This window comes from Eptatretus burgeri, chromosome 10, assembly GCF_056783735.1.
Source record: "Eptatretus burgeri isolate ZD-2024b chromosome 10, Ebu_testis_v1, whole genome shotgun sequence".
Taxonomy (NCBI): Eukaryota; Metazoa; Chordata; class Myxini; order Myxiniformes; family Myxinidae; genus Eptatretus; species Eptatretus burgeri.
Window position 1 is genome coordinate 40,099,674 of NC_140970.1, and position 23,103 is coordinate 40,122,776.

At 43.6% G+C, this 23,103-nt stretch overlaps 1 protein-coding gene across 1 annotated transcript in view; it reads left to right on the forward strand.

Annotated features, from left to right (window-relative positions):
* Window positions 1–23,103, forward strand: part of RRP12 (ribosomal RNA processing 12 homolog) — a 94,939-nt gene that overhangs the window by 907 nt on the left and 70,929 nt on the right. Inside the window, exons 2-3 of the mRNA XM_085897968.1 lie at window positions 13,001–13,221; window positions 22,865–22,948. Coding sequence (XP_085754094.1) covers window positions 13,001–13,221; window positions 22,865–22,948 — 305 coding nt within the window. The remainder of the gene's footprint in view (window positions 1–13,000; window positions 13,222–22,864; window positions 22,949–23,103) is intronic.

The window sequence follows — 23,103 nt, forward strand, 5'->3', positions numbered from 1 at the left end:
CTCCGCTCCGAAGAAGGGCAGGGAGCGTTTCTTCCAGCCAATGGACAAAGAGCGAGGAAGGCCGAGGCGCTCCAGCCAATGGGAAGCCGGAAGGCCAGAAACAACGACAGAGCCTCTTCGGGGGTCGGGCCACCCACACGCCACCCGTCCAATGGGAGGCAGAGTTACCTCAGGACGGATCCCTCCCACCTCGCAGGAGGGGTTGAAGAATTGTCGGTGCGATCCGTCTGGGTCGTCTGGTCTGGTCTGCTGGCCATCTTCCGTCTTGGTGCTGGCTGGCATCTGCCGCTTTGTCTTGGTTCCTTGGCGCTTGGTGCGAAGTTGTCCATGTGGGTTCGAGTCCCACCATGGTGGTTGGAGCGTCCGATCTTCCCAAGCCCTTCCACAAGAATCCCGAGCTCCACAAGGGTGGGTCGACAAGCCATGCGAACGCGGCCAGGTACCAGCAGAACTCTGACCTCCAGCCTGTCTATCCCCTTGACTGCGATGGGTGAAATAAAGACAATCCGGGTCCATTTTCTTTTGGTGTGTGTGTGTGTCTGTGGTGGCACTGTCCTATAAGTAGAAATTGTTAAGTGCTTTTTGTTCATTGTACATTTCCTGCATATTCGTGATCAAGTCTGCTCTGTCTCCTTCCCCATTATAAATAAACCCCTGTTAAATGTTCCAGTTCATTGCCTGTCGTTTCCATCATTGACCCAGCACGGTGTGGGCTTGAGAAATAGTGAGGCCGTTTGTGTTGTAAATTGTCATTTGGACTGGCGCGGCTTTGGTAATTTCCGCTCGGTTACGCCAGACCCGAGTCAGTAACAGCGACTCAGTTCGGACAAAACCGGCCGAGGGTGTGGCTTCCCCTAGGTAAATTGGAATCGACAAGTGGACCCTACCTCACGCTGTCGGAATATTGGCGACCACGGTCATTTTAAGGGACCCGTCGACTCCGGAGTTATCTGGGGTGATGACCCCAAGCCCACAACACTATGACATCATATTTATCATTAAAACATTTACATGAGTAGTCGCACCAATGGTGAAAATTTCGTCTCGATCTGACATGCGGTTGCAGAGAAAAACAAACGTTTTGTGCGGACAAATAAACAAACAAGCAAACGGACCTAAATGCAGTACCCTCTCCTTCGGCAAGAGTAATCTATACTTTATATTGCACACACACACACACACACACACACACACACACACACACACACACACACACACACACACACACACACACACACACACACACACACACACACACACACACACACACACACACACACACACACACACCAGGAGCATGGCTTGCATTTTGACGGGGCCGATCGGCCTCGCCCCCATTATCGACCCGGTGGTCGATTTTCAGGGGTATTTTTATCGGCCCCGTAAAATTAAGCTGTGAAAAAAAGAAAAAAAAAAGCTTAGATTACCTGTATGGCAAAACAAAACACTTTTGTTCAACACCATTGGTCTCCTTTTGGACGCGAGAAACGGACAATGACATGGTTGAAGCCATCTCCACAGATGATGAGAATACTGTTGTGTTGGACTTATCTTCAGGTAGCTCAGGGGATGAATCTCTTTCACAATTATCTGATGATAGTGACTTTTGGGGGTTTCTGCCTGAAGATTTACATCAATCCTAAAGTTAATTAGTATTTGGCAGAATGTACTGAACACATGTATCTGTTATGTAATTGGACTGGAGAGAGAGATACTTCCAGATAAATTAGTTTTGTTGAGAAAGAAATGCATCAATAAACTCATTAAATTTGCGACTGTTCAGTTTTTTTTTTGTTCATTCAGCTTTGCAGCGAATAAAGTTTTAAATTTGTTACGAGAATAAATCTTTTGACATTATTACTATGTTAAGGCCCTGTCACACCTTGACGATTTCGCCAGCGTATACGCCTGACGTATGCAAAATTTGCCTAAAACGCTGGCACACGTCAAATACGTTATGGGTAAGTTTGTATACGTTAAGAGCACGCTGGCATACGTCGTAGTACGCAGGCATACGTCTTTGTACGTTGGCATACGTCGTGGTACGCCGAGGTGTTAGACAAACTTGAAATTTTTCGACGTATGCCAACGTATGACTCACACGTTCCGCATAATGCTGGCCATAAGTTGTAGGCACGTTACGCGATCGTTGACACACGTCGACACACGTTACTTGTAAGTTACTCATAAGTCGAAACACGTCAATGTAATGGTTAGCGTCAGTGTTCCAGACTCCGTTTTTTTGGGGTTTTTTTTTTTTTTTCCTTTTTTTCTTCGGTATGACGGTGATGTTAACACTTCGATTTCTAGTGCGGTTATAATATTAATAGGCTGCCGCTCAACGATTTAAATCATAACCGCGCTCGAAATTGAAGTGTCAACATCACCGTCATACCGAAGAAAAAAAACAAACAAAAAAAAAAAAACCAGGGAGTCTGGAAGACTGACGCTAACCATTACATTGACGCGTTTCGACTTATGAGTAACATACAAGTAACGTGTGTCAACGATCGCGTAGCATGCCTACAACTTATGCCAGTGTATGCGGAATGCGAGTGGTACTCGAGTACGTCGAGAAATTTTCAACATGCTGAAAATTTCTCGGCGTATGACGATGTATGCCAGCGTACTACGACGTATGCCAGCGTGCTATTAACGTATACAAAACTTCCCCATAACGTATTTGACATGTGCCAGCTTGGTTCGGCAAATTTTTCATACGTCGGCATACACTGGCTAAAACGTCAAGGTGTGACAGCGGCTTCACACTTTGATGTCTAGTGCGGTTATGATTTGAATCGTCGAGCCTACGCCACGTGATCGTCGGCGATACGCTGCCGCGTGCTATGCATACGTTAGACCAGGGGTCGGGAACGTTTTTGACTCAGAGAGCCATTAAAGCAAAATATTTGGAAATCTATTTCAGTGAGAGCCATATAATATATTTTAAGACTGAATTCAACTAAATGTGAGTATAATAAGCCTCTGAATTTATTCTTTTAAATAATGTTGTTATAATACTCACCATTAATGGGACTTCTGGTGCTGCATGGATTTGCTGATGGCTTTGGAGTCTGGTTGGTACTTGGTGAGGTTAAGCTTCATGCAAGCGTTGAGGCTTTCATCCGTTAGACGTGATCGTAGGTTGGACTTGGTGTTTTTAAGATGTGAGAATGACTGCTCACATGCATACGTAGATCCAAACAAGGTCAATACAGCAATACTCACACGCTGCAGTGTGAGGTATGTGACAGGAAGCGCGTTCCAAGTTTTGATAATCAGCTCGTCTTCGGGTTGAAGTTTTTTCATTTCTGTCCACATGTGCTTGCTCGCCAACTCTGCTTTCTGTCGTGCGATTCTTTCCAAATCTTCATTCAGTGACTTGAACTTATTCACCCACATGTCTGAGGCCTTCAGGTCAGCCACTTCTGCTTCAAAATCTCTGACGGAGACACCAGGAATGTAACTCAGGTCGGCTGTGTTCAGTGAACACTCGTTTGGATGGGTGATGAACTTAAAAAGACGAGTGTGCTCACGAAATTCTCCAAAGCGTGCTTTGAATGACTGTAGGAGACTGGATGTGAATCCAGCTAACTGGTGGAGATCAAAGTTTTGAGTGGGCTCACTTGCTGTGCATGCATCTTTAAATTGTCTCAGTTTTTCAAAATGTAGTAAACGACCTGTTTCAAGATCCATGATAAAGAGCTCCAGCTTGTTTTCAAAAGCAAACACGGCTTGTTGAAGGGATAACACTGTATTTCCAATGCCTTGCATTTTCACGTTGAGCTCGTTCAGATGTTCAGTCATATCCACGAGATAGTAAAACTTGAGGAGCCACTCAGTTTTGGCTAGCTCAGGATGCTCAATCCCTTTCATTTCAAGGAAAGTCCGGATTTCGTTCAGGCAAGCCGCAAAACGGCTAAGCACCTTCCCTCTTGACAACCAACGCACATTGCTGTGCAAAAGCAGACCGTGATAGTTATTTCCAACTTCATCCAGCAGTGTTTTAAACTAGCGACCATTTAAAGCTCGGGCAACAATAAAGTTGATCACACGAATGACCAGCGACATCACTTCGCCAAGCTGCCCATCACACATCTGAGCACAAAGTGCCTCCTGGTGTAGAATGCAATGGAAACTTAGGATGGGTCTATTTTCATGTTCACGGAGAAGCGCCACAAATCCTTTGTTTTTCCCCACCATACACGGAGCACCATCAGTACACACCGAGATAAGTTTATCCATTCGTAGATTTTTTTCTTGAGCGAACTCCATGAAAGACTTGAATAAATACTCACCTCTTGTGGACCCTTTTATTGGCAGAACAGCAAGACTTTCTTCGCGCAGTGTATCACCAGCAGCATATCTTGCAATCACACTGAACTGCGACAAATGGCTTACGTCTGTTGACTCATCCAAAGCCAGGGAAAAGAACGGCGCTGTATTTATGTCCTTCACTTGCGTTTCCTCCACTTGGTTTGCCATCATGATGGTACGATCATGAACAGTTCTTGCCGACAGAGGCATGTCTTGTATCCGTTTGATTATCTTGTCTTTGTTCGGAAGATCATCAAAAAGTTCATTGGCGACATCCAGCATGAACGTTTTTGCATACTCGCCATCTGTGAATGGTTTTCCGTTCCTCACTATTGCTAAAGATCCAGCAAAGCTGGCGGAATTATAGTCACCTTGCCGGGTCCATACGTGGAGTTGCTGCTGGCTGGCTTGCACCCTGCTCAGTAGCTCTTGGCACGCTTTCTTTCTGCCGTCTCCCGCAGGGTATTTTGATGCAAAGGTAGCATGGCGCGTGTCGAAGTGCCGCTTTATATTCGACCGTTTCATCGATGCAATTTTGTCATTGCAAATTAGACACACCACAGAACTTGCTCTCTCCACAAAGGCGAATTCTTCGGCCCATTCGTCCTGAAATGTACGATACTCCTCATCTTTTTTTTCTTTTCGCCATCTTCTTCGTCGAAGGGTTAGCTTTGAGCAAATGAGAGAGAGGGAGATGTTGACCCAAGTGAGTCTGGCTGGCCTGCGCACGGGCTGACATACTCGAGAGGTGCGGCGCGGCCGGCCGACTCTGGGATGCTGTCGCCTCAGCGGTGGCGCGTGATTGGTCGAGATGAATTCCGTGACGCGTCTCGGCGGCGGCACGTCATTGGAGGAACCGAAATCACGAGTCGCCTCAGCGGTGGCGCGTGATTGGTCGAGATGAATTCCGTGACGCGTCTCGGCGGCGGCACGTCATTGGAGGAACCGAAATCACGAGTCGCCTCAGCGGTGGCGCGTGATTGGTCGAGATGAATTCCGTGACGCGTCTCGGCGGCGGCACGTCATTGGAGGAACCGAAATCACTACTCGCGTCGGCCGCATGACTGGACGAAACAAAAACCGCTTCAGACAATTCGGAGGTGTTTTTTCTTCTCTCCTTCTGCCAAGTTCAGCCCTGCACGTGAATGAAGCACGACACCATTCAAACTATAGGTAAAGCTTCTGCGAGAAATATTGGGCTTTCCAAGTTTCAAACTCCAATTTTATCTGCGAGCCAGATGCAATCATCAAAAGAGCCATACCTGGCTCGCGAGCCACACGTTCCCGACCCCTGCGTTAGACTATCGTTGGGCATAGGTTGTGAACGCCGACAACACGCTCAGCATTCGTTGGTATAAGTTATCTATTTGTGATTAAAACGTTCTGTGTACGTTACTAATACGTTATGCATACGTCCAACACGTTATTATACGCCCAAAACTTTTTAAAAAACATTAATAGTTCAGCGTACGCCAGCGTTTTACATACATTTTGAGACCTTGCCATACGCTGGCTAAAACGTCAATGTGTGACAGGGCCTTTACTGGTGGATCCAGGTGTGGACATTCAAGTACAACCTTCATGACAAGGTCATGGCACTGAAAAGTCAAGATTTATCCCCATGTACAGTGGGGAGAACAGTTATTTGATACACTGGCGATTTTGCAGGTTTTCCCACTTACAAAGCACGTATAGGTCTGTAATTTTTATCATAGGTACACTTCAACTGTGAAAGACGGAATCTAAAACAAAAATCCTGAAAATCACATTGTATGATTTTTAAATAATTAATTTGCATTTTATTGCATGAAATAAGTAATTGATACATCAGAAAAAGAGAACTTAATAATTGGTACAGAAACCTTTGTTTGCAATTACAGAGATCAGACGTTTCTGATAGTTCTTAACCAGGTTTGCACAGACTGCAGCAGGGATTTTGGCCCACTCCTCCATACAGATCTTCTCCAGATCCTTCAGGTTTCGGGGCTGTCGCTGGGCAACACAGACTTTCAGCTCCCTCCAAAGATTTTCTATTGGGTTCAGGTCTGGAGACTGGCTAGGCCACTCCAGGACCTTGAGATGCTTCTTACGGAGCCACTCCTTAGTTGTCCTGGCTGTGTGTTTCGGGTCGTTGTCATGCTGGAAGACCCAGCCACGCCCCATCTTCAATGCTCTTGTTGAGGGAAGGAGGTTGTTGGCCAAGATCTCGCGATACATGGCCCCATCCATCCTCCCCTCAATACGGTGCAGTCGTCCTGTCCCCTTTGCAGAAAAGCATCCCCAAAGAATGATGTTTCCACCTCCATGCTTCACGGTTGGGATTGTGTTCTTGGGGTTGTACTCGTCCTTATTCTTCCTCCAAATACGGCGAGTGGAGTTTAAACCATAAAGCTCTATTTTGGTCTCATCAGACCACATGACCTTCTCCCATTCCTCCTCTGGATCATCCAGATGGTCATTGGCAAACTTCATACGGGCCTGGACATGCGCTGGCTTTAGCAGAGGGACCTTGCGTGCGCTGCAGGATTTTAATCCATGACAGCGTAGTGTGTTACTTATGGTTTTCTTTGATACTGTGGTCCCAGCTCTCTTCAGGTCATTGACCAGGTCCTGCCGTGTAGTTCTGGGCTGATCCCTCACCTTTCTCATGATCATTGAGGCTCCACGAGGTGAGATCTTGCATGGAGCCCCAGACCGAGGGAGATTGACTGTTATCTTGAACTTCTTCCATTTTCTAATAAATGCACCAACAGTTGTTGCCTTCTCACCAAGCTGCTTGCCTATTGTCCTGTAGCCCATCCCAGCCTTGTGCAGGTCTACAAATTTGTCCCTGATGTCCTGAGACAGCTCTCTGGTCTTGCCCATTGTGGAGAGGTTGGAGTCTGATTGATTGAGTGTGGACAGCTGTCTTTTATGCAGATAACGAGTTTAAACAGGTGCAGTTAATACAGGTAATGAGTGGAGAATGGGAGGGCTTCTTAAAGACAAAACTGACAGGTCTGTGAGAGCCAGAATTCTTACTGGTTGGGAGGTGATCAAATACTTATTTCATGCAATAAAATGCAAATTAATTATTTAAAAATCATACAATGTGATTTTCAGGATTTTTGTTTTAGATTCCGTCTTTCACAGTTGAAGTGTACCTATGATAAAAATTACAGACCTCTACGTGCTTTGTAAGTGGGAAAACCTGCAAAATCGGCAGTGTGTTAAATACTTGTTCTCCCCACTGTATATGTTGAACACAGTGGGCTCATCCAGGGGGAGAAATGGGTTGGACTTGTGTACGTAATACTTGAATGGTCCCAGTTCAATGGCATACATGTAATGTATTGTACCGGCATATCATTCATGCAAATTGTCAGAACATTTGTCATTACTGGTAATAATCCATAACAACAACAAAGACAACTTCGTTCTAATACTTTTTAATTGTGGGAAAGTTCTGTGCTTGAGCAGAAAGTTCTGTTTCTCAGAACTTTGTGTTTGGCCCCAAGAAGGGCCGTTTAAGGTACATTTTGAAATTACATAGTTAGGATTAGGCTCACTTTATTCAGATTCTTTGGCAGTTCAGTTTGTACGGACATTGGTCAATTTGGACCACATGTTAAAACAATTTACAAAAACGAATTCACAAGATTTTGAAGCAATTTTAAATCAGCCCCTTGGGCAAAAATCAGCCCCATCACCCCACATGACGAGGCCGATTTATCAGCCCAGTCCGATTTTGAAAATGCAAGAACTGCAGGAGTCCATAAAACATCTTCCCTTTGCCGTGTGGTCAATAGAGGATGACGAGCCATTCTCGCTACCTCCGCCACCGCAGGTGGACTGAGGTTATGTTTTCACCCCTGCCTGACTGTCCGTTAGCGCGATATCTCAAACCGTTATGGACAGATTCGGACGAAATTTGGTGGACAGGTTGGGTGTGTGACAAGGACGAATTGATTCGATTTTGGCGACTGTCCGAATCCGGATCTGCATATGAGAATTATTTGATTTTTTTAATGTGATTCTTCACCATTGAGAGATGGGGCCAAAACCGATATAGTGTTGTATCCATGATATTTCAAAAATGTATTTGGCCCGATATGTTCTTGTGGATCAGGCATTATGTGGTGGAGGTATGCACCCTACCGAGTGCCCATCTAGTTTTAAAAGTGTTTCTTCACCACCAAAAACAAAATGGCACATATTTCAAAAAAGCTGTGGACGACTTATTGCAAAACTTGGTGAATGAGTTGGGTACGTGACAAGAACAAGCCGATTCGATTTTAGTTCAAGTCCAGGTCCAGATCCGGCCTATGAGTGGGACACAAAATGTAAACTGTTCAGCTCATGGGAGGTGCACGTTGTACCGAGTGCTTTTCTCGTTGAAACTGCAATAAAAAAACAAAACCATTTTGTTATGAAATTTTAATGGGCTTTTATTTGAGGAAAATACCATCTGGTGAACCATGGGCTGACTGGATAGCCTCGAGATACGTACTCTCACTTCTAAGCTGTCTCACCTGGTTTCAAATTCTGACCCAGCTATGAACTGTCGTCCCAGTGTTTCATCGATGGGTGATTCATCAATGTTTGTGCCATCCCTCAAATTGCTGTTTAACGAGGTGTCCCGTCTGCCAGCATCAGTTGGTGGATGTCAAAGATGCCATGGTGCCTTTCATGAAGAGTAGGCAACCTATCACCGGCATTATGGCCAAATTACAAAATTTATGCCCTAACTTTAGTTGAACGTCAGGTCAGTCGGTTTGTGAAATAATTGGGCCAATGCTCCCACCTCACCCCCCCCCCCCCCGGTCTACGCTACAAGAACATGGGAGTAATTGTGGCCGTTAAAGAAGAAGACCGTCTCGTGAACCCTCCCATCTGATATCTGAACAATCCTCTTGAAGAAGAAGATTAAACCAACTTTTTGGTCTCATTGTCAGCCCTGATCTTTCTTGGGCAATCCACATATCTAACTTGATTTCTAAAGCCAGACTGGGTGAACCAGACTTAGTGGCATAATGTCTAGAATGTCCGCTCCGATTCTGGATGGTCGTTGCCTTGAATGCTGACCGAGTCATACCAACGACTTTAAAAATAGTGTGTGTTGCTTCCTTGCTTCATGTTCAACATTTCAAGAATAGAGCATGAAACCCTTCCTCCCTCAAGGTTGGCATCCATGGGGTGGAGGACATTTCTCCTTGATTGCTTCCTGAATGTGGAGAGAAAAAGTGGTCATAAAGATGTCTCTGTTACCCAGAGTCCTCTGGGAAGTGATGCCACTTCCCCCAATCTCAGCTGCTGTTTTTGTGTGGAAATAAAGTCTGGCATTGTCTCATGTATCTGTCTGCAGGTGTGTGAGATGTGTCACAGTTCCCTCCATGGGCTTTACAACGTGTTAAAATTTATATTTATTTATTTTTTATTAGTTTTATTATATTTTTGTGAAGTCGTTTATCTTGAAAAGTTTTTAATGTAGGTGTAATGCATTTTGTCTTCCTTGTTGAAATCTAAAAGGTCGATGATGTATTTTATGGTGTGATTGTTACGAGTGTCTGCTCTGAGTCTGGGAGAACCCCGGCCGAGTCCGACCAAAGACTTTAAAATTCGTACGTGCTGCTTCCTTGCTTGACGCTCAGCATTTAAGAGGATAGAACACTGACAAGTAATGCCGAGAAGGCAATGGAAAAACCACCCAGATTTTGGTAGTTCAATACAAGATGAAACGGTTAAATGGGTTTGTCCTAATTTAAGATGAACATCCATAAAATAAGTTTGTCAACATTTAAAACCACTACCTTCTGTTTGTTCTTCTATTTATTCATTCAAAGTTGTCATTATCTAAAAAGTGAACACTACACCACTTTTGAAATGGTGTGTGTGTGTGTGTGTGTGTGTGTGTGTGTGTGTGTGTGTGTGTGTGTGTGTGTGTGTGTGTGTGTGTGTGTGTGTGTGTGTGTGTGTGTGTTATATACAGTGATTCGGTTCTGGTCGCCGGGCACTTTTAACCTGCCATTGCTAGCACAGAATGTGTGATTCAAATCGTCTTTGAAACATAATTTTCAGCATTTATACGAAAGAGTGAAAATTTCAAAATGATTCACCATAACCGTTCTGTTCCCGAATGAAAGTCGGACACATGGAAATATATGAAACAGTATGAGATGTATCCTTATTCTCAAGGTGACAGGTTCGTACCATTTACTGTTGATACATTCCAGCGTCTGCAGTGTATGTAGCACACTCACACGGACGGTTCAACTGTTACCAATAGTTGCAAAAATCTAGAGTAATTAATCTTGTGACAAATGAACAATATATTTCTTTTCAACAGCTCCCATAGCTTCCATCTCCCAACATGATTAATAGTAAATAAACTTGCCCTATGTGGACTAGCCCCAGATATGTTCTTCTCAAAAGTGTCAGAAGGTTCCAGATACACAGGCAATTCACTGGTAGCGAGCTGTCAGGCGGATGTGTAACACACGTCCCTCCACGTCCCTCCACATGTGGAGGAACATGGGCAGATTTTAAATGGCAAAGGTCTTGTCTTAAGTAGCAAATTTTTTTTTTTTGGTATACATTGTCTAGGCTCGTATGAGAGCTAACGCACAGCAAGAGGGGCATGAGACAAGAGAGCAGGAGAGGGAAGGACAAAACAGTGGGGAACAGACATTAGGAGATCTGTGGAAGCGAGAGGGATGGGGCGGGGAATACGGGGTATAAAAGATTTTGGTCGTTTTACCAGAAGGGAGTTGCTGGCGGACATTGAGTGCCCTGTGGAAATATGGGGGGGATGGGGGGGTGGGGGACAAATCACAGACAGAGCAGGGGTGGCGAGACTGGAGAGGAGACTGTAGAAGACAGAAAGACCACCGTCCTGCCTGCGCTGAGAGAGTGAGAGACCCAAAGACTCAGCCCCACCGCGGGAGATACCAATGATCCTAAATGCCTTGGTTTCCACAGTGTGTAGCCGGGAAAGGTGAGAGGTAGGAGCACCTGCCCACAGGGGAGAGCAGTACTCCATCAGGGTGCGGGCAAAAGCTTTGTATGTGGTCAGGAGCTCAGGTGGGCCAAGGAAGGGCTTTGCACGACAGAGGATTCTCAGTCGGCGACTGGCTTTCGTGGCCAGGTTGGAAATGTGGCTGTCTCAGGAAATATAATGGCAGATTATCGGTTGCTTTAGGCAGCATTCTTTGGCTGGAAGGGTGGAAGGTCTGCATCTGCTGCACATTAATTGGTGGCTCAGGGAACTTTATAATTGTCAGTTGTGTTGCGCATGCCGAGAACACAACTCATGTGTGCACCTCTTGGTCATGTATTTGCGCAGAGAGAAGCGATCGATCCCACAACCACTTGATTAAAGGGAATAAAAAATATGGTTAATGAAACGGGGGCAGGAAACGCACAAAATAGCAATAACTACAGAAAAGAATGTGAAGAAAATCAAGCCATCGTGTTCGGAAATTTTATCTTGCCTATAAACCGTGCGTATCAGTGCGTTCAACCTGTACTATCTTTATCGACACAGACTTACTTGAGAGGTAGTCAGACACAGAAAAGATGTGGGATGGGTGTGGGGAGTATACCGAAGGTGTCTTCGGGTTTCGGTCTGGTCAGGCCGAGCGAGGCGCCTTTGCGTAGATTAGAGGGATGAAGAGGCAATTGTATCTCCACGAACAATATGCTTTGAGTTTGGTTTCCAGCTCGTCTGGTTGAACTTGTCACTGACATTCCCAGGATCATGGGACCTCTTCCTCTTTCCACTAGGAGGTTCCAAAGAATCCCAGGCGATGCTCCAGCAAGAAGTCCTGGTAAGGACTTCTATCGAGAAGCTGAGAGAAATCATATGCCAACCTCTCTTGGGATTCCCAGCTCAACTACCGTTTCGTCCCCAAAACCCGTTTTAAAACTGTTCCTCATATGATGTCCTCAAGCGCGTTCATGGGTTGCTGGCTCGAGCACCAAGTTAATTGGCCGGATTCAAAAGAAACGCCTGTTCCCTGCTGGCTTGAGAGCCATTGGTTGTGAGGCCAGACAAGACAAAGGAGATAACGGTGTCAATTAAATAAATAAAGGAAAAATAAACACAATTAACTGTGACAAATACAAAGGGATGGAGGGGCGACAGGTTCTACTGTACTTGCAAGACATTATTTTGGCACATGTAAATTGGGGTTTATAATACATCTATTCAAAACAGACGAAATATAATACAACTAATTAACCCCTTAACCCCTTAACCCCAGTCCATTTTTGATTGTGCGTGTGCGTGTGCGTGTGTGCGTATTTGCCTCTGGACATTATGTACTCACAATCTCACTTGCACTACACTTGATCGAGCAACCTGAAAACTTTGTAGGTGTTCCATCTGCTTTTGAAAAACACACAATTTGCAAAACTCTCTTTTATTTTTAAACTGGGAAAAGCAATAAATGCAACATCCTCCCCCCCAACCCCCCACCCCCTTTCAAACTTGAATAATAATTATTCTTTTTTTTTTCATGTTTGCAATCATGCAGACATCATAGTGTGTGTGCTTTGCTAGAATCTCGGAATGCACTTCTTCTTTTTTGTAATCTTTCAGTGTTCTTGGTTTCTGCCTTGGGAAAGGATACCCCTTTTGAACACGCATTTCTGGAGTGGTTTGGAGAGATGGGTTCACATGATGATCTTTTTTACTTTTCTGCAGGACAAAGCAACCTCACTGAGGCTTCACTCAAACTTCACGATGACCTGGAAGGAAAGCGCTCCCCGGTCATGGAAACTGAGGCTGCAACCAAGTCTGTGGCCAGTGGTGTGGAAAGTGAGACTTCCAAGGGAACCTTTTTGAGTGGACTGAGTGACTGCACGCTTGACACATTCGGCTGTGTGCAACGTTACTGGAAAAGCAACTCGGCTGCACATAAGGAGGTGTTGGTTAAAGCTTTTTAAAAGGATGGTTATTGTTTCAATGCCATTACAATATACTCTATTGGCAGATCACTAGTGTGGATTTAAAACCAAACAATTGTGCAATCATCACATTTTCTGATGTGACAAAACTACTTTATCAGCCATAAATATATTATTCTCCATAAAAGCTACCCTTTTACATAAATACTGACCAGACTCACAATTCTAAAGTAATACATTTTTTTCTTCCACAATTTACTTTGCTTGCCAAGCTCTGTATCATGTCGTGTCGTGTCGTCATCTGTCTCTGTGTGTCTGTCACTATTTTCCTTTCTTGTTTGTTTATCTCCTTCATGGTTGGACACAATTGTTGGCCCACTTCCCCACTGTCAATTTCACATTGCTCTTCCATGTGGTACGCAACTTAACATGAGGTATGTTTGGGTGTACGAGTACCTTTTACCTCATGATTCATCCAATAATAATGTGTGCATCAGGAACCATTCAAAACCAGTCTAGGTTATGAAATTAAACCAATTTACATGGTGTGTTTGATGCCTGGTGTTGGCTTAATGGATAGGATGCTGGGCTTGCGATCACACGATCCTGAGTTCAAATCCTGCTCGGCTGTTGAATTAATACCAGGTGGGGTTAACTCGGCCTGCCATCCTTCTGAGGTCGGCAAAATGAGTGCCAGCTTGCTGACATCCTGTGTCGGAGTGGAGACCCATCCAGGATTGTTCCCAATAACCAAGGAGACTGCTTGGTTATTTCTGTGGCAGCACCAACGCTCTGCACAGAGTATGGTCCCAATGGATGGATGGATGGATGGATGGTGTGTTTCTCATAAACTTAAAAAAAAAATTCAATATATTCCCACAATTTCTTCAGTCTGGATGGGGAAAGATGCAGAACATATTTGCGATTCACAACTGTTTCTCTGACCTTGCCCTCCTGTAGAGTCTGAGAAATTGCAACACCTGTTGCTCGTGCTTTTGCCAGGCTAAGATAGCGCAAACGTCCAGACCACTGGCTTTAGACTAGTAGCACCTGATGATATTTGTCAGGCCCTGGTCTCTTCACACTACTTGCTGGTCAGGGGCATTAAAATACAATCAAAACTCCAGATAGGTATGTGATTTCACTTCTGCATATTAATTTCCTAATTGGACTTGTGGATCCATATTGATTACAGGATGTCAACACAGGAACACATATCAACAAGCAGTACTTTCAGAAAGTATTCACACCCCTTGACTTTTGTCACCTTTTGTTGTGTTACAGCCACAATTTGAAGTGGATTACATTTAATTGAAATAATTTTTTTTTTTTAATCGATCTACACAAAATATCCCATCATGACAAAGTGAAAACGTTTTTTTTTTAGAAATTTCTACAAATTCATTAAAAATTCAAAGCTGAAATGTCTTCCATCAATAAATATTCAACCCCTTTGCGATGACACACCAAAATGAGCTCAGGTGCATCCAATTTCCTTTGATCATCTTTAAGATTTCTCTACAACTTGATTGGAGTCCACCTGTGGCCAATTCAATTGATTCGATACGATTCAGAAAGAAACACACCTTTCTATATAAGGTCCCACAGTTGACAGTGCATGTCAGAGCAGAAACTCTCCCATGAAGTCCAAGGAACTGTTTGTAGAACTCCGAGAATTGTAAGGAGTCATAGATGTGGCGAAGAGTATAAAACAATTTCTAGAGTGTTGAAAGTTTCCAAGAGCACAGTGAGCTCCATCATTAGGAAATGGAAAGCATATGGAACTACCCAGACTTTTCCTAGAGCTGGTCGTCTGAGCAAACTGAGCAACTGGTTAAGAAGGACCTTGGTCAGGGAGGTGACCAAGAACCCAATGACCACTGACAGAACTACAGCATTCCTTAGCTGAGATGGAAGAACTTCCCTGAAGGACAACAGAGTCTGTAGCATTTCACAAATCTAGACTTTACTGGAGAGCGACCAAACAGAAGCCACTCCTGAGAATATGGCACTTGACAGCATGCCTGGAGTTTGCAAAAACGCACGTGAAAGTCTCTGAGATCATGAGGTAAAAGATTCTGTGGTTTGATGAGAGGAAAATTGAACTCTTTGGCCTGAATTCAAAATGCTTCATCTGATGGAAAACGAACTCATCACCCATCTAACACCATCCCTAAAAACATGGTGGTGGCAGCATCATACTTATGGGGATACTTTTCAGAGGCAGGGACTGGGAGACTTGTAATGATGGAGGGAACAATGAATGGAGGCAAATACAGGAATTGACGCCCCAAAATAGATATTCGCTCTCTTCTCCGAAAGTACACACAATTTAGATGAAACTTGACCACAACCTTCATCACCCGTGATGTACCAAAGTTTGTTCACGGCATTAAAAAAAAAATCAGGGTGTAAGGGGAGCTGCGAGGGGTTTGAGTGATTTGCTCCTGATCCAAGTGAGCATCAGTATGTGGTCCTATTATTAGGGTACCCAGTCAATGGACTGGGTAACCTATTGTTTTTCTTCTGTTTATTTCTTATTATTATATTTCTTTTTCCACCGGCAATTTTCGGGTTTTTTCACTTTAAAATTCATTTTCTCGGGAACGGTAAGTCCGATCGACGCAAAATTTTCACCATAGTATGTTTCTTCTTTGATAGCGTATTTAATTTATAATTATGATGTCATAGGTCACGTGGTATGGGTTCCATCTTGAAAAAAAACAAAAAACTTTGGACCTCTGTATCTCTGAAACCTCGCAATGGAATTTTTTTACGCTTCATACATTTTAATGAACTCCCCATGGGGAACGCGTGTGATTTTTCGTGACGTCATCAGTGAAGTGGTGTCCCGGTGAAAATTCGTCAAGTAGAACCTGCATGGGAAAAATCTGAAATTTCTTGAGCGTCATCTGCACAATAATTCACCATAGAAAAAATTGACGTCATCGGTGACTTGTTTGTTTTGCAATTGCAGTCATCAATTGCAGATAAGATGTTTTGCAGTCATCTTGTTTTGCAATTTGTTTTTGTTTTTTTAAATCTTCTTCTCCAGAACGACTGGACAGATTGAGGCAAACCTTTACACACACATTCCACATGAAATCCTTTTATAAGTTTGTTAATTTCTTATTGATAGATCACATGGTTTGGTGGCCATATTGAATTTACCCTTAAACCTTCAGACATTATCTTCTCCAGAACGGTTGGTCAGATCAAGGGGAAACTTCACAAATACATTCTACTTGGGTAGGGAATATACGTTTGTTAATTAATTATAATTGATCGGTCACATGGTTTGGCAGCCATGTTGGATTTAAGAATATATTAAATAATGTTTTCTCTGGAACCACTTTACCTATCATAGTGAAACTGTGCAACTATCATCTAGCGGCATGGCTACATACACGGTAAAAATTATGACATCACAAGGCGCATGGTTGGTGGCCATCTTGGTTGAAAAAAATGAACCTCACCCGATTCACACGAAACTTCACACACATGTTCCTCTATCGCCTTTGAGGCAGAATATAAATTTATGATGTCATAGGTCACATGGTCAGCCATATTGGATTGAAAATTCAACAACTTTAAATATATTCTTCTCCGGAACGGCTGGACAGATTGAGGCAAAACTTCACACACACTTTCCCCAAGGCATCCTTTCACAAGTTTGTTAATTTCTAAGTGATATGTCACATGGTTTGGTGGCCATATTGAATTTACCCTAAAACCTTCAAGCATCTTCAGAACGGCTGATCAGATCAAGGGGAAACTTCACACACATATTCTCCAATGCAACTGGATATGTTTGTTAATTTCTTATTGATAGGTCACATGGTTTGGCAGCCATATTGGATTGAAGAAAAATACGAAATAAAGTTTTCTCTGGAACTACTTAACCTATCGAAGCGAAAATTTGCAACTATCATCGACCACCATGTCTGCATACATGGTAAAAATTATGATGTCACAAGTGACTTGGTTTGGTGGCCATCTTGGATATAAAAACACCTTGTCCGATCAACACGAAACTTAACAAGCATGATCCACGACCACATTAGAGGGAGAACTTAAATTTATGATGTAATAGGCGACGTGGTACGGCAGCCATATTGGATTGAAAATTAATAACTCTAAAAGTTTTCTTCTCTGAAACGGCTGAACAGATTGAGGCGAAACTTTACATGCTTGACCGCCTCTCCATGATGAACAAAAAGTTCTCCCCTCCTTTTGATGTACGACACATTGTTTGGCAGCCATATTGGATTGAAGGAAAAATATTAAGTAATATTTACTCTGGAACCGCTGCATCAATATATGTGAAACTTCAAAATTATAATCGAGCCAACATGTGAAACATAGGTTTAAAATTTCAACCCGATCTAGCACTTGGTTTGGCAGCCAGAATTATTTAATTATTTGAATCTGAGAACTTTTAGAATTTTTTTTATTTTCCAGAAGGCTCACTTGGCTGCACCTGCATGCATTTGAGGGTACAGGAATAGCAATTCAATTGATACGGACAATGTCCCCAGGAAAAAGGGCTAACTGTGTGCAAAATAAATTGATGGAACGTGGCCTGTTTCTCGGTCTATAACTTGTGAATCCTGCGTCATAGAGAAATGCATTGGTCCTCATTTGGTGGTATTTGTATTGAAGCCGGACGTATGGGTACCCGGTCATCACTGCCAGCAGTTATAAAGTGGCAGTTCTAGTTATTATTACTTTTCTTTTTTAAGGTCAAATTGATTTTTATGTATTTCGCAAGTATCATGCTATGTCGGCTTCTTTCTTATTTTGCTCTTCTTTATTTGCCAAATTGTGTGTTTCACATCACCATTAACCAACAATCCCGATGCTTCAGAGACCGGATCACCACTAAACTGCAACGTTGATGAGAAAATTGATGTAGTTCAGTTTTGTACCCGATGGAGTCTATCGTCTTGTGTTCCAGACCGGCATATGGTGTTGAGAACCTAATTAGTCTCGCCTCAAAGGGGTTGCAAAACTATTGTAATACCCCTTTCTGTGTGTTTATGTGTGTCTGTTTTTCTGTCTGTCTGTGTGTCCACGTCTATATTTTTGCTTTAATTTTTTTTTCTCTGCAACTGCTTGTCCGATCGATTGAAACTTTAAACATAGGAAGGACTCCCCACTGAGAATATTTATTGATAACTTTGATGTCATAGGTCACATGATATGGCAGCCATATTGGATTATTTCAAGGAAAAAAATCTGGACATCTCCAAAACCACTCAACGAAAAAAATTGAAACTTGGCATCTGTCATCAACCCCCAATGAGGTATATAGGGTAATAATGATGACATCATCAGTGAAGTGGTATTCCAGCCATAATTAGTTGAATTAAAATCCTTATCTGAAACACTATATATCTGATATCTGATGTGAGTATGATATGATGTGCGTGAATAATTTAACTTGTGACATCATCGGTCACGTGGTCTGGTGGCGATTATTGGATTGAAAATAAAAACATTAAAAAATACCTTCTCCCGAATCACATAACAGATCGATACAAAATGTTATACATATGATTGACTAGCCACCGGGAATATAGGTTTAAAATTTCAACATTAAAGGACACATGGTTTGGTAGCCACATTGGATTTACGCTAAAACCTTTAAAAACATCTTCTTTCAAACCTCTGAATCAATGTATGCAAAATGTTAAGTATATCAACGATTACCCATGGGGATACAAGAGTGATGACTAAAATGTAATTGGTTTGTTGGGGTGCCGGGTTCGGTGGCCAGGTGGAGCAGTAGAGCCGTCTCCCACCGAATACCCGGAATTGCAGGTTGTAACCTTCGGACAACTCCGAAGGTCATGGGTCTCTTACAGACCGTGCTCGCCAATTCTCTGATGGCGTGGGGGTAGGGTTCATAGCCAAATTTCAATATACCAAAATACCCACGTCGTCAAATTACCGGGGAAGTCACACACTCAACGGACTCTGTCGAGCCAGGTCACTCTAGCGACCTCAGTCCGGTGTAACCGAGCGGAATTACCAAAGTCCGTCGGTCCAAACGACAACTTACAGCCACAAGGCCTCCCTAATTCCCAATACGCACTGTGCTAAACCAATGAAAGAAAGTGACAGAAAACGAGCTGGTACATTGAACAATTGTGGGGTTTATTTATAATGGGGCAGGGGAGCACAAAAAGAGCAGAGTTAAACCGATTATCAGAAATGCAATTTACAATGAACACAAGCACTTAAGAGTTTCTACTTACAGGACGGGCGCCACCGACACACCACACACACACACACACCCAAAAGAAATGGGGCTGGTTGGGCACCTTTCCGCCTCGTGCGGTCTGGTCAAGACGAGCTGGTTCGGGGGGGGGGGAACTCAAACCCACACCTTCGTCATCGCACCAAGCACCAGGGACCGTGCTCTCCAACCAGCCACGCACCAACGAACCAAGACCAAGGAGAAGACCAGAGACGACGATTACCCAGGACCACACGAACCAGCCAGCACCAAGACCCGCGACCCCCAAGACCAGCGCTCCAGAGCCTGGCATTCCTTTATTCATTTCTTGTGCGGGGTGCGAAAATCGCCATCTGAGGCATCTCAACCCTCATTGGCTGGGGTATCGTGGGAAAGTCGCCCTCTGTGGCAATCTCAATCCTCATTGGCCGGGGTGTCGTGGGAAAGTCGCCCTCTGTGGAAATCTCAACCCTCATTGGCCGGCGTGTCGTGGGAAAGTCGCCCTCTGTGGCAATCTCAACCCTCATTGGCTGGGGTATCGTGGGAAAGTCGCCCTCTGTGGCAATCTCAATCCTCATTGGCCGGGGTGTCGTGGGAAAGTCGCCCTCTGTGGAAATCTCAACCCTCATTGGCCGGGGTGTCGTGGGAAAGTCGCCCTCTGTGCGTGATTGGACAAGGGGCACGCCCCTGCCTTTCTGAGCGGAGTCTCAATCTGAGGCGATGAGCCTCCTGATTGGACGAAGGGTGTGCCCTTGCCCTCGTGGGTGGAGTCGGCTCTGAGGCGATGATCCTCCTGATTGGACGAAGGGCGCGCCCTTGCCATCGTGGGCGGAGTCGGCTCTGGAGCGAGGGGTCCCACCCACGTCCGCAGCCAGAAACGCGTGTGCAATGGCGACCGGGTTTGAGTGAGGGACGGTGCCGCTGTTATTGTTGTAAAAAAAAAAAACCTAACCTAAAAATAAACCCGCAGCACACACATGAAATTCCCATTAGATATAAGGAACGGGACCATAACTATAAACACATACTTATCGAAATAACTGAACTGTGGGGGCTGCTGACTGTCTGTGTTCAAAAGGCTTCCAAATCCGTAACACGATTACCCATGGGGATACAAGAGTGATGGCTAAAATGTAATTGGTCACGTGGTTTGATAGCGTTGTTGGATTTAATTATAACCTAAAAAAACAATTCTCCTCTTGAACCGCTTAATTGAGTGATGCAAAACTATACATGCACGATTGACGAGCTATCGGGAATGTACGAGGGTCAGTCATGAAGTAACCTTAAAATGTTTTTCACAAATTGTTTATTTTTCCTTTTTTTAACAACTGTTATTTTTCAACATAATCTCCATTGCGTTCATTGCATTTTTCCAGTGCTTTATTGAGGCCTGGATTCCTCGAAAAAAAGCAAACTTTTGGCTGCTTGTGTCGGCATACTTTGTCCTCTTGGACCTCTTCGTCGGATCGGAAAGTGGTTCCACCAAGCACCTCTTTAAGTGGTCCAAATATGTGGTAATCCGAAGGAGCGAGGTTTGGCGAGTAGGGTGATGAGGAAGATACTCAAAATGCATGTCCTCGATTGTTGCAGCTGTAACGAGGGCAGTATGGATCCAAGCATTGTCATGCTGCAGCAAAACACCGGCGGTGAGCAGTCTACGACATTTTGATGTGATTGCTGGTTTTAGATGATTTTTAAGGAGGTCGCAGTATGATGCACTGATGACTGTGGTCCTTCTGGGCATGTAGTGCTCTACAAGTGGGCCTCGGCTATCCTAGAAGAGCGTCAGCATCACTTTTCCAGTCGATGGTTGTGTGCGGAATTTTTTGGGCTTCAGTGAAGTTGAATAACGCCACTCTTTGCTTACCCTCTTTGTTTCTGGCTGAAAGTAGTGGACACAGCTTTCATCCCCAGTCACTATACGTTGAAGAAAGCGTCGCTTTCTGTTTCATAACATCGCAGCCGTTCTTTCAGTTCCGGTGTAAGTTGTCTAGCACCCACCTTGCAGATAAATTGCGGAACCCCAGCACATTGTGAATGATTTGTTGTGCTGAACCATGGCTAATGTTCAATTTGGAGACCACTTCATCCATTGTAAAGTGACGGTATCCCTTGGCACATGCTCAACTCCTGCAACCATTTCTGGTGTGCCGGCTGTGTGAGGCCGGCCCGAGCAAGTAGCGTCTGCCGCACTGGACACTCCACTTTTAAACTTCCTGTCCCAGTCGTACACCTGCTGCAGGGATATACATGCGTCACCATATTGCATTTTCATTCTGCGATGGATTTCAATGGGATTCACACCCTGACTCACCCAATAAATGGATGACAGAACGTTGCTCCTCCCTGGTGTATGCTTCAAAGGGAGCCGCCATATTGGAACTACTCTACTGACGTCATATGCTCAAAGTTGCCAAATCTAAAATAGGAACAACAGGACTTTTACCCATAGATATAACATATGTCATCTACAACTACACACATTACATTCTCTAATTTATAATAATTGCCATTTTAAGGTTACTTATTGACTGGCCTTCCTAGTTTGAAAATTTGAACAGAATGACGTCATTGGTCTCATGCATGGTCTGGTGCCCATATTGCCTTAAAAATAATAACATAAAAAAATCTATTCTCCAGAACCGCCTAACAGATCAATGCAAAACTTCATACATATGATCGACAAGCTATGGAGAGTATAATTTGAATTCTTTTTTTTTTCATATTCATCTTGATTGATGCAATTTAGCCTTAATGTGCATGAAAGTGGTTGTTAAATATCCGAATAATCAATAAACATTACAGCTATCGATAATGACATTGTATTTGACGTAATAGGGTGCATAAATAATAGGAGTAAATGGTCTATAATAGCGGTGGGCCCGTAATGTTAGCATGTTCAGTTAACAATGGTATTTTTGTTCAGAATGAGCATACAAGGCAAGAATATGCACGCAACCGAGTGCCGTACTTGTTTATTATGGTATTTTGGTGAAAGACTCGAGGCTAAAGCAGTGTCCTACCACGTGTCCTCAACATGCCACACCCCAACACCCTCCAACTCATCCCAACACTCATGGACCAGGGTGAAAGGATCTCTGGCTTGTGAATTGCCAAATAGGCACTGAGTGCAAAGTGTTTCCACATCTCAAAATGAATGAAAAAAATCACATCTTTGCAGAGTAAAATTAAATCTCGTGTTGCTGTTCAAATACAACCGTTATTTTTTTGGAGAAAAATGTCATTTACAAGGTATTTTACCCAAACACAAGTTAACTATCATGTGAATTACTTTGCTTGAAACAACTTACAAGTGCAGCCTTTATTCACTGTGCCCTTGCACGTCTTATGGTGGGGGACGTGGCTTGATGTTGTCAATAATTGGCTTATAAGTGATTGTTTGCATTCATATTCTAGATCTGTGCTGTTTTGGCGGCGATCACAGAGGTGATCAGATCACGTCATGGACAGGAAACTGAGACTGAATACTTTGCTGCTCTTGTGAGTAACAATTGTAACATGCTTGTGAAACTTTTTTTTTCATTGGTCTTCATCAGTTCATATTCCTTTCCTCCATTTTGTCTTCTACTACTTATTATTATTATTATTATTCTTCTGATTCTTCTTCTACTTATTCTTCTTGGAATCCTTATTCT